This window comes from Tiliqua scincoides, chromosome 1, assembly GCF_035046505.1.
Source record: "Tiliqua scincoides isolate rTilSci1 chromosome 1, rTilSci1.hap2, whole genome shotgun sequence".
In the NCBI taxonomy this organism is placed as follows: Eukaryota; Metazoa; Chordata; class Lepidosauria; order Squamata; family Scincidae; genus Tiliqua; species Tiliqua scincoides.
In genome coordinates, this window is record NC_089821.1 from 51,086,617 (window position 1) to 51,098,850 (window position 12,234).

A 12,234-nucleotide genomic window follows, 5' to 3' on the forward strand; every position below is an offset into this window, starting at 1 on the left:
TTTCTTCCAGTCTTGAATGCCCTCCTACTTTAAGATACCCACAGGCTTTGGGGGAAGGGGCTCATTATAAAGAAGTAAATGACAAACTGAAAGATAATGCTACCACAAAAGTACTTTTAAAATTTTTTTGTTGTTTTTGTGTGTGGACCCCTGACATTCTGGAATGAATACCTTAATTCAGAGAAAATGTAGTTAAGACTAAATGTAAGGGTTTAAAAGCAAATAGTCAGAGAATGGATTTGGAGGTGGCCTTCCATTCCTAAGACAGTCCTGTCTGTAGCTGGTGATCGCTCTTTTGTGCTTACTTAATATTTTGTACTGATGGTACATCAAGAGGCAGAAGCAATTGGGCAAGTGCATTGTGGCAGTCATTTTCACTATTTTAAGAACATACTGTCTCCAGATTCCTGAGTACGTTATCATTTTTCTGGAAAAAATTAGGTTTTTTATTTTTTTTAAGATATATAGATACTTTTAAGATGCCAAAAGATTGTCTAAGACTTTACAGTGTCTCCCCTTAAGACTTTTTTTTTTTAAATGTTAAGATTTAAAAGTTATGAAAGTTTGGCACATCAGAAGATCAGCTATACATGTGGAGAAAAAATGGAATTTAGAGACCTTGTTTTAAAAAGATGAGCTAAGACACACAGATGCACACACTTGAGGACTTGTTCTGTTTCATGATAGGAAATTTGCAGTAATTTTTTTGTTTTGTTTTTGTTTTCTAAAATAATTCAGAATAAAAACACATTCACAACCTGTAGGCTGGCACAGCATACCTGAGTGAGAATGTAAAACCCCCATTTAAAACAGTAACTTAAACCTTTTATCAGCATCCAGGAGGAGAAAAAATAGACAAAAAAAGGTAAGACTTGTAAGACAGCTATTGATTCATATAAGTTTTCAAGTCCCAATGTCTGATACTTAATGTCTTCACCTAAATTAAAAAAAAAAAGTTCATGAAAAATTAGGGAACAATCTGTGTCACACATTAAGAAACATTTAAGACCATTCTGCAGATGTAACTGTAGGAGCCACACATGCATGCAGGCTCGATTAAGAACTTTTTGTTCAAAAAACAAAACAAAAAAAAACAAAAAAGTCTGAGTACTTTAATTCCACAAACATCCTCAGTTGGCAGCCACAGCCTCATGGGCTTCGTTTTCACTGCTATAGTCTGATTTGGGGTCATCCTCAAAGTCCTCGTACATTTCCATTTCATCCTCCCCATTCATCATTTCATTTCCAGCAAGGCTCCCGCTGTCCGTCTTCATGCCGTAAGTGCTCTGAATGACAGGGATGCTGGGCTCAGGGCTAGCAGAGGTGCTGGAGCAATCAGACGTCATCTGAGGTGATGGCGTAGTAGTTGCCATGGTAATAGCACCTGGATAGACCACACCTGTTCCTGTTGTGATTGGAATCTGAGGCTGTTGCCTGCAAGGAAACGCAATGGTGAGACTTAATTTCCTGGCATTCACATGAGGAGGACATATCACTTATTTTGACAGGAGATGCAGCAGTGCTCTTTTCTACATTTCATTCTTATAGCTCTCTTCTATAGGGGTTGAGTCTATTTTTTAAAAAAGCATGTAAAAGCTTTGCAGCCTGTTCAAACTCAAAAATATAAATGACAGTTTAGAAATAGTCCATCTTTTATCATGGCATGACTAGTGCAAACACAGAGAGACATAATCAGTACTACCCCTCTACAGACAAAAGCCACATTAAGCTCATCAGAGGAGCCTCTGTTGAGGGTTCTACCACTGCCTGAAGCTTGGTAGATATCAATCAAGGTTGGAGACATTTTGATAGTGGCACTACAGTTTACTTTGGAAAGGCCTGCCCAGTGAAGCTTATTTTCCAGATACAAACATGGTTATGGGGAGGTGTAAACAGTGGAAGCAAAGGACCATGAAAAGGGAAGTATAGCAATAGATCTATCAAATTTCTATTCAGAGTTGAATGAATATGTAAGACAAGAACAGAATGGTCAATTCACTACAGATGTCATTGGTGGTGGTGATGTCATCAATGCCAGTACTGGGTTGTTGTGGTTCTGGGACAAAACCCTGCAGTAGGGGGCCAATGCCACCCCCAGATGGCTCATAGGGTACAACTGCATAGGGTACAAGAGTTTAGGTATCAGCCCAGGTGGACCCTCTCAGTATAGAAAAATTGCGCTAGAGGGGGACATAAATTGAGACATACAAATTATGCAGGGGATAGATAGACTGGATAGAGAGATGTTCTTTTCCCTCTCACACACCACCAGAACTAGGAGACACCCACTGAAATTGAGTATTGGGAGAGTTAGTACAGACAAAAGAAAATATTGCTTTAGTCAGTATGTAATTAATTTGTGAAATGCCTTGCCACAGGATGTGGTGATGTCATCTGGCCTAGATGTCTTGAAAAGGGGATTGGACAGATTTCTGGAAGAAAAGTCTTTAATAGGTTATAAGCCATGATGGGTATGTGCAGTCTCCTGGTTTCAGAAATAGGGTATCTCAGAATGCCAGATGCAAGGTAGTAGCACCTGGATGCAGGTATCTCCCTGAGGTATTTGGTGGGCCACTGTGACATAGCTGGCCTAGATGGGCCTTTGGCCTGATCCAGTGGAGCTCTTATGATGTTCTCTGATAGGTGTGAACCCTAAGCCACTGCCCAACTGAGGGCCCAATCCTATCCAACAAGTCTGCATCAGTGCTAGAAAGTTGGATAGGACTGGGCCCTGACTTCACCCCGATGCTACCCTGACTGTCATTCTTAGGACACAATCCTAACCAACGTTCCAGCATTGACATAGCTGTGCCAATGTGGCATGCACTGCATCCTGCAATGAGGAGGCATTCAAGGGGGTCTCCACAAGGTGAGGGCATATTTGTTACCTTATCTTGGGACTGCATTGTAGCTAACAGCCCAATCCTGAGCTGCCCAGAGCACCCAGGCTCGGTGGCACTGAGAAGGGCTGCCACCGAATCCTGCGCCTCCCGCGCTACCACGGGAGGCACCTCGGGAGAACCTTCCCCCGAGTAAGGGAAGCAGCCCCGCAATGGGGCTACTCACTTTATGAAAAGGCACTCATGTAGGGCGTGCAGCTCCACAAATCCTCCTCTCTCCCTCCCCCTGACACGCCTCCCACCTACCCCCTGGCATGCCTCCCTCCAACCTCTCTCCGCCCCACCAGCATTTCCCCCTCCCTGGAATGCCTCCTCTCCGCCCCTGTCCATGCCCCCGCCTCCCTCTGCTCTGTGGAACGGGAGCCGCCAAGCCTGGTTGACTGCCCTGTGCTAGCCCAGCACCGGCCAGTGCTGGGCTAGCACTGGCAGGAGCCCAGTGATGAGCCCCGCAAACGTGTCTTATGGCACGTTTGTGACTGCGGTTGGCAGCACGGCTCCATGCTGCCGACCACAGGATTGGGCTCCGAGTCAGTGCTGGCAAGTATGTTAGGATAGTGCCCTTAGAATGCTGCATTCTGTTGCTACCACAACTGTTAGTTTTTAGCCCAATCCTAACCCACACTGGTACAGGGAGGCCAGCTGGCTTGCTCTGTATCCAGAGCAGGATTAGGACTGAATTTGGCTCAGCCCGAGGCAAGGGAAATGCTTTTCTCTTACCCTGTTTAATGCTGCAGCAGACCCAATGGGGCTACTCAGATCTGTGCCACCTAAAGAGGTGGCGCAGATTCAAGCAGCCCGAATCAGGGTTAGGATCCAGCACAAGTACCAGATCCTGGCCCCACCCCCGCTCACCCATGATCTGCCCATGGGCCCGCCTACCCTCTCCCCACCCCGAAACACCTCCTTCTCGCCCTCCCCATGCCCCCCAGACTCTCATGCTGAACTGACTCAACCAGTGCAGACTTACCATTTCTGCAGGCCCCATGGGACTTGGGCTGAACTCCGGAGGCTGGCGCATGTTCATGCACCAGCCTCCTTCCTTGGATGGTGTCACAAAAGTGGTTAATGGCACTATCATGACACCGTTGGGCCAGTGCAAAAGACTTGCACCAGCCCATCCAAGGGCCAAGACTGCGCCCTTAGTCTGCTAATGTAACACCCAAAGCAGAACAATTAGTTTCTGAAATGGAAAATGTGTCAGCTGAAATGTGTCAGATTCATAAGAAGTAAATGTACTAAATTCTAATTCAGTAGTTCCATGCTGCAGCTTTTCTTCGTACTCTTTCTGACCATGTCTATTGGTTTGGGGGTCAGCAGGAAAACATTTTGTGAGGCTGAAATATTCTCCCAGTGCTTTTTAAATGCTACCTTTTAAAAACACAATCTGTATCCATCTATTCTCTTGCACAGTGATTAACCCATTTCTACATGGTAATATACTTTGTACTATTAGGCTGTTTTCATTTTCTGACTCACATTTTTTATTGGATCAGTATACTTTGAATGTATGTGTTCCAGTGTCTTGCCTTTTCGTTTACACCAAATCAGCAAATAGGTGCCTGCGAGTGCGCACAGACACACAAGACTTTTCCTTGAAGAACTATACTAATCAGAACTTTTCTCTTTCCTTCCCCAGTAAGACCTGCTCTGTTTTAGGCTAATCTGGCTACAGTAGCAATGCCCTTAAGCGAAAGAGGTATGTGGCTGACTGGTTTGAATCTCTGAAACTCTACACTAAACAGTTTCCTTGCTGCCTGAAGTCAGCCAACTGTGTTTTAGATGGGCCCTCTGCCTCATCATATTTCCAGATATCTAACCCTCATCATATTTCCAGATATCAAAACCTGATTTAGACAAAAACCCACAGGGCTGCGGGCTGTACCACAAAATAATTGACTGCAACGGGAGCCTTGCATGCCAAGCCATAAACAAGGCACAGGACCAAGCAGTCAGGGTCAATTATCTGGTTATGAAGCCCACAATAAAAGAAGACTATTGTGATTAGAGAAATAAACAGAACACTGAGAACTGAGAAGGGCTGGCAAGAGAAGTCTGTTTCTTAAATTGCCAGAAACACTGTGTGCAGGCAGCAAGCATCACAGATTCTGCTGATTTTTAGAAGACAGTGATGGAGATAAATCAGCTGAGACACATTTTTTTAAGCATGGCATTCTGTTCAAGATTCCAAGAAGAGACTTCTTTGAATATCACCTTGGGGAAATCCACTACTGGTATCATTCCTGGTGATGAGGTGTTGGGTTCTCTCTCCAGAACTTCCAAGTCAGTGCCACATTCATTAGAAACTTGCTTAGAAAACAGATATTGCAGTTCCAGAAAATCCTTGAGGAGGATGACACTTCCCCCTACTGCATACCATGGAGATGACAAAATCTACAGAAAATGCCACCTGGATATTTTCCAGATGGTCACCTTTTCTCTTTCCCCATACAAAATAATGCTTCTGCTCCATTCCCTGGGGACAACAAAGTTCTTCCCTTTACTAATTTAAAAAGTGTAGAACTATAAAACAAAATAATGTACAATACAATTTCTAATGTTAGGTTGGTGCTTCTGTGAGAAACAGACTGCTGATGTGATCATTACTGTTTCTTTGTTTCAGAACTCAACACCAGAAGTCAAAGAGAAAGGCTTCTTGAGGGAAAGAGTGACAAAGCTTCAGTGGCAGTATGCCTTGGAATACAAGTTGCTGGCAATCAACAAGAGAAGATAGCTAATTGCCTATGTGTCCTACTTAAGGGCTTCACAGAAGCACCTGGTAGGCCACACGATTTTGAACAAGTTGAACCTTTGGTCAGATCCAGGAAGGCTCGTCTTATGGGTACCATCAGTGGTTATCACAAAAGGCTAAACATTTCATATTTGAGGCATGGTTGGAGCAGAGTAATGGATACAAGACATAAGTGCTGATCCCACAGGGAGAAAGTGGAGAAAACTTTGTGGAGAAAGTGGAGAAAGTAGTTAGAAAACTACTGGAGTTCACACACATTGTTTTGCTGAAAGCAACTTAAAATGCATACCCTACAGTAAAAAATTGCCTCATCTCCTGTCTTCGAGATCTCATCAGCTGTTTATATTCTCCAATACGTAGCTTCTTGCCATCAACAATGCAGGTACGTTTTGGTCGAGGTTTGTATTTGTAATTAGGGTACTTCTCTAGGTGAATTTTACTTAGCCGTGCTTGCTCTTCATAGTAAGGTTGTTTCTCTTGGTTAGACATGGATTTCCAGCGAGAACCTGCATAGAAAAAGATGTCAGTAAGCTTTCAGGTAGGTTTATTCAATAGCTAACACCATGAAAATCTAAACACTCCTTTCTGCCACATTTCACTTTAATGTGTTCTTCATGCTGATACTAATTAGAACCAAGAATCTGATACCTACTTTTAGGAGCAGTGGTGTGCTTGGTACTTTCTTCCAAGTCCTCAGACATTTCCACTGAATTTGCAAACCAAACCCAGTTTACCATTTCTCCTCCTCTGACTGATACATGGTACATGATCTACAGAATATCAAAATTGGCCCCGGCTTGACATCAAAAGAAGGGATGCGGGTGTAATACTTGCCCAGAGAAACATTTCTGTACATGAGTTGTTCTGAATTTTAAAAAAAATTTAAATCTTAGCGAGAATACACATGTTCCTGGAGGCTCTGGGACTGGGCTTCTCATATAAGAGCTTTTCCATGACAAATGTCAATCTACTTTGAAACTGAGAGGACTTTCAGTGCAGTGTAATGTGGCATAAAAGTCAGCTGTTCTAGGAAACAAATGCCAAAAATTCCCCTGGGTGTGTCCAAGCCATTTTGGCACACCTAAAGTAACTCTGAACTGCAGATTCATGACTAACAGCCAGTTCTAACTCAGGGCCCAATCCTCTCCAACTTTCCAGTGCTGGTGCAGCCGCAATGCAGTCCTGAGAAAGGGAACAAATGTTCCCTTACCTGGAGGAGGCCTCCATGACTACTCCCTTACTGCAGGATGCAGCACACGCCTTGTTGGTATAGCTGCACCAATGCTGAAAAATGGGATAGGATTTGTCCCTAAATCACTCCCTGCCAATGCAGCCGTGCCACCAAAGTGCATGCTGCATCCTGCAGGAGAGCAGTCCTGGAGGTCTCCTCTAAGTAAAGGAACATTTGTTCCCTTGCCTGGGATAAGCCCTTGCTGCCCTACTTGGTCTACTTGAACCTGCGCCAGCAATTCTGCAGGCGCAAGTCCAAGTGAACTGAGGAAGGCAGATTGAGGTGGGGAAGGAAGATAGAATATTGGTGAAGCTGATAACTGCCCCTTCCCAACCTTGATCTACCCCCTCCCCCAAATATCCATCCCTTCCCTCTCCCTGCCCTATTGTACCCACCCCTGCACTGATTTACTGGCTCCAGGGAGCATTGCTGGCCTGGCCCCACTGAATGGCCTGTCATGTTTTGCAACAGCCATAAAAAGTATGCTGTGCCACCGGAATGCAAGTTCCAGCAGCTCAACAGGATTGGGACTGCAATCCTATACATGCATACGTGGGACTAAGTCCCATTTGAACCCAATAAAGATTACTTCTGAATAGACATGCACAGGACCACAGTCATTCTATTATTCTTCAAAAGCTTTTCACATTGGTCATGCATGCATACTTTGCCAGTAAGAGGATATCTTGTAAATTTATGATACTGAATATCAGGACTTGAAACACAGCAAAACCTTGCCTATTCACACTATTAGAGATTATCCTTTGACCATCTTAGTGTCTTTAATGTTGATGCCCTTTGCTGTAACTTTAGTTTACTGTTGGTACCCTGACCCTTGAAAATCTTATTAGACATTATAATAATCCAGCCAAATGCAATAAGTACACTGAGCTGCACTTAAAGTTGTATTTGATATATAGTGGAAAGCACATTTGCAGTGCTCTGCACTACTTTGATTACTATAAACATTCATCACAAACTGCACTAATAAAAGGGGAAAAAAAGCATAGTTTACACAGAAATAAGAAAAGTATTCAGGTCTCTTCTGTTGTTTATTGAGAGCTACCTAAACAGTGGAGAAAGAAGGATTTTTTGAAAATTAAAAAAGGAGCTTTCAGCTGGATAAAATGATTACAGCTGCGGTAAACGTGGGTGGAAGCTATTCTTTTACCACAAGCTCTTATACATCAACAAATGGAAAAGTTGTATAAATATTATCCAGAGTCAGCAATGCTCTGTTGTCAGTTCTAATATTTCAGACTCCTTTTTTGTCATTGTCTTGGAAAATGTGTACAGATATTATATGTAAATTGACTCTCTCTTTGGTGGTAGAGCAACCCCTGGCAGGTTTTATCCCCTGTTTAACAAACAGACATTTGCTGGCACTTCTGAAATATTTATACTGAATGTTTACATTTTAATGAATACTGTTACTATACTCCTAATAGGTTTTTTCTTTAAAGAATGCACACAAATAATATAGATTCCCTATAGCTGCCAACCTTAGAACAGAGCAGGTTTTATACAAAACTGAAAGGCTATTCATAGAAACTTACTAAAAATGTTAGACAAATATGTGAATTTCTATGTAAAACACTGCAAGTTAAGAACAGAGTTATGTTTATTCTGAGGCCATTTTTACCTCTGAAAGAAAAAAAAGCAGGTAAGAGGATCAGCTTTGTTAAAATGCATTTTGCAAATTCAGTCTTGATTGTGGCTGTTTATTATGGGTTACATTGAAAATGTGCCTTTCACTTCAGTCGTGGGGGGAAAATATCAGTTTAAACATTTTGCCACTCATTCTCAGATGTGTCTTTAATTCTCCCAAGGGGCCTTTAATTCTAATCCTTGGGGGGGGGGGAAGCACCTTATTTTCCCACAGAATTAAACTGTGGAACTTAAGCTTTTTCAGCTCTCATTTAAATGTTTTTTACAATTAGTTTAATGTTAAACATGTGAAGATAATTTAGATGATGCAAAGTTTGTTCACTATATTGTTAAAACACTCTACACAGTGCTGCAGAGGTTTATAGTTGGTTGCATTATATGACTTTTTCCCAGAGAACAACAAATTGTTTGTCAACTTTCTCTTGCAGAAATTTCACACTTCTAATTTATCGTGATTTCTGATAAGGTCTTGCAGTAGGATACTGCCAGTAACCCGCATACAGATACAGTTGCTCTTTACTGCAGATAAAAAATCCAATTGGAAACTGAACTTTTCTATTTTCATTAATCTCACATTCAGAATTTGTTTATAAATGGTGTTCTCTCTCTTTCAAAGTACATCAAGAAAACATTCTTTCCATAGTAGAGCTAACCACAAGTACCTTAGTTTTAGATAAACTGGCTGTGAGCACCGCAAATTGTCATAATCAGATATGGAAAGGCAAAATATTGACGCTTCCAAGGCCATGTAGTGATCATTTATAGTTCTATAACCAACTACTGTAACTGGAATGCTCCTGCTTGTGGTCTTCTGCAAGCTACTGTCTTCTGTTTACAAATCTGACAAACGACAGCCTTCCAGCACTATTGATTCATATTCAAAATCACAAAGCAGTCACTGATTTTGCAGCTATTGGTTTTTTTGTACTTACCAAGGATTTTACTAATATTGGAGTTGTGCATGTCAGGAAAAGCTTGTAGAATTTTTCTGCGTTCATCCTTTGCCCAAACCATGAAAGCATTCATTGGTCGTTTGATATGTGGCTCACTGCTACTTCGGCCCCGGGCATCCCTGTAGACTCTAGCTTCAGCCACAGTGGCGCCTCCTGTTGGCCAACAATAATACTGCTGTAGTTTAGCTGCAGAGCCATTCATTGCTTTACTTCCTGGAATATCGGGCAGGAAGAAACAAGATGGATGCAAACATTATTATGTTATCTGGACTATGGAACATCTACTGTTCATTTCAAGGTCTCCCTTTCTGCTTCCACATTTATGAGACAAAGAAATTCTAAATTCAGTTATTCCAGTTTAACCACTCATGTTATACATGTAGAAAGTATAACATCAAGAACATTCTATGATCAGAACATGAAATTGGGAAAGTTTTAAGAACAGGACATGGTAAAGATTTCTTTGATGTCATAGGTGTACAGGCAAGCAGAAAAAGAAATTCTTCAGAATTCATCCTTCTGTTACAGACAACAGTTTATAAGACTGTCAAACACATGGAAAGCAAAGCAAAAACAAGTTTTAATCTACATGTTATATTAATGTTCCATTAGTCTACCTCTCTTATGTTCTTTCATTCAACTGCAATATTACCCAAGTGGTTTGGATATCATCGAGGACATCTGAATAAATTAGGCTATACTGCATAGAGGTCTGTTTCTTCTAGGTGATCAGCATTCTGAATTCAAATTTATTTCACTGAACATCTTGAGGTACTCCCAGTCGCAGGAATTTACAGCAAACCTGGTGCTTCAAATTGTTTGCTCAATACATTCAAGATTTCTTTCTTTGCCTATGACATATCCACATTTTATGGAGACAACAAGCGGGATGCTTTTCATCAAAGTTGCACCATCACATGTAGCCAAATTATCTATGCAGACTAACGTGTGACCAATACAGTAGTGATGGGTGTCAAGTGATGCATCTAAGCTCTGACTCCAGTAGCTTTGAATGCATTGATTGAATTATTTTGGAAACATTCTTGATATACTCTTGAAAGACTAGGCTACATTTTTACGGTAAAAAAAGTGACATGAATCATTTTTAAACTTGATGTGCATCAAAACAACAAAGACTATCCCTCACATGCAACAATTATTATAGGAGTGAGAAGAAAATGAACTGTATTTTCAGATATCTCCCTACCAATTCAAATATATATATGATAAATCTTCAGTGTCTTTGAAATGACATAGCTTGATGAAACCTAAACTGATGTAAATCAGTAAATCTGTGTTACTTCACAGAGGAAGGATGATTTACATCAGCCCTGGATCTGAATCTATATTTTAAATTACGTAGAATCTCAACTCTGTCAAATTGCTGTAACACCCCCTTGCCCAGTATTTTAAGGTACACAATAATTATTTTGTTCTGCGTAGGCAATTCATTTTTATGGATAAAATCTAAGGACAGAGGATGCATAACTAATATGCTACCTTTTTGCCACTGTGCCCACAGTACATTAATTTCATTTAAAATGCACTGACCATACAGGATAAATTGATTTCACTTTATATGGTGTTGACAGCCATGTTTTTTGTGCAGTGAAATGTAGTGTAGCTTCAAGCTGACAATATCCATCAACATAGGGCAATATGCTGACTGCTGGGCCAGATGAAGACATACATTACCCTGGAAGCAAAACACTTATTTAGATGTGACACTGTCTTCTCCTGAGGATCACCAAGGTAATTTATGAAGCCCTCAATACCATTACTTTAGAACTGACACCAGTTCTGCAATTGCATGCAGATAAAAGACGACAGGTCTGCTGCGAATGTCAGATGCAGAAGTATTTTAATGGTACTCTAAGTTTAACTACTTTGTCACGGCTATTCAGCATTTACCAGCTGTAACTATTACTGCAGCCTCTCCATCATAGCAGTGAGAAGATTGTAATGCACTTGGCATCTGATCCAAAACCAGCAAGGTCAAACTAGAGTCTTGCTAGAATGGTTAGAAATATTTGAGACAGATTTTTGCATATATAGTTTCTTGCAAGATCATAGCACTTCTTATACAATGCAATTTTGCAATTATACTGGCAATACATTTTGTTGTTTTAGGGGCGTGAAATCACAAAACTATGGTACATACTCATTTCTAAATTCTAGAACATATAATAAGAATAGATAGAACATTAATTAATTAATTAATTAATTAATTAATTAATTAATGCTGCCATGTTTGCTTGGCATGGAGCATAAGCATTGAGGTAAGGATTTAAGAAATCCATGGTGGAAATCAAAGTGGGTATACATGGAGTTCCCCAAGGACTGCAGAAACCCAAGCCTTTGTAGCTTCAGGAAGATGGCTATAGTTTGTGCATGCAGACCATACCCTGTGACCAACTAATTTAGCCACCTAATCAACAAATCATTCCCTCTACCTTCACATAGGGCCTCGCCTACAATTATCCTTATCACACAGAACACTGTTTCTCACTGTGTGCTTCTTGGAGCCTTGGGGCTCCCTGAGATCATCATTAGGAGTGGAAATGACTCCAGTGATCAAAATGTTTGAGAACCACCAACCTACAGAAAGATAGAAAAGGTCTCTCAAGATAGGGAATAGACAAAGTCAGGGGGGGGGAAGTTGATGGCTTTATGCTCCAGGTATAAAGGCAGTGTGCCTCTGAATACCAGATGCTGGGGAGTAAAAGCAAAACA

At 41.2% G+C, this 12,234-nt stretch overlaps 1 protein-coding gene across 4 annotated transcripts in view; it reads right to left on the reverse strand.

Annotated features, from left to right (window-relative positions):
• Positions 1 to 785: 785 nt before the first annotated feature.
• Positions 786 to 12,234, reverse strand: part of SOX6 (SRY-box transcription factor 6) — a 610,845-nt gene continuing 599,396 nt past the window's right edge. For 3 of the 4 annotated variants that reach the window (XM_066640323.1, XM_066640316.1, XM_066640330.1), the window contains 3 exons: positions 9,481 to 9,714; positions 5,939 to 6,155; positions 786 to 1,434 (listed from right to left, as the gene is read on the reverse strand). In XM_066640323.1, coding sequence (XP_066496420.1) covers positions 1,131 to 1,434; positions 5,939 to 6,155; positions 9,481 to 9,714 — 755 coding nt within the window. In that variant the 3' untranslated portion in view covers positions 786 to 1,130. The remainder of the gene's footprint in view (positions 1,435 to 5,938; positions 6,156 to 9,480; positions 9,715 to 12,234) is intronic. The other variant, XM_066640338.1, reaches the window with a different exon arrangement.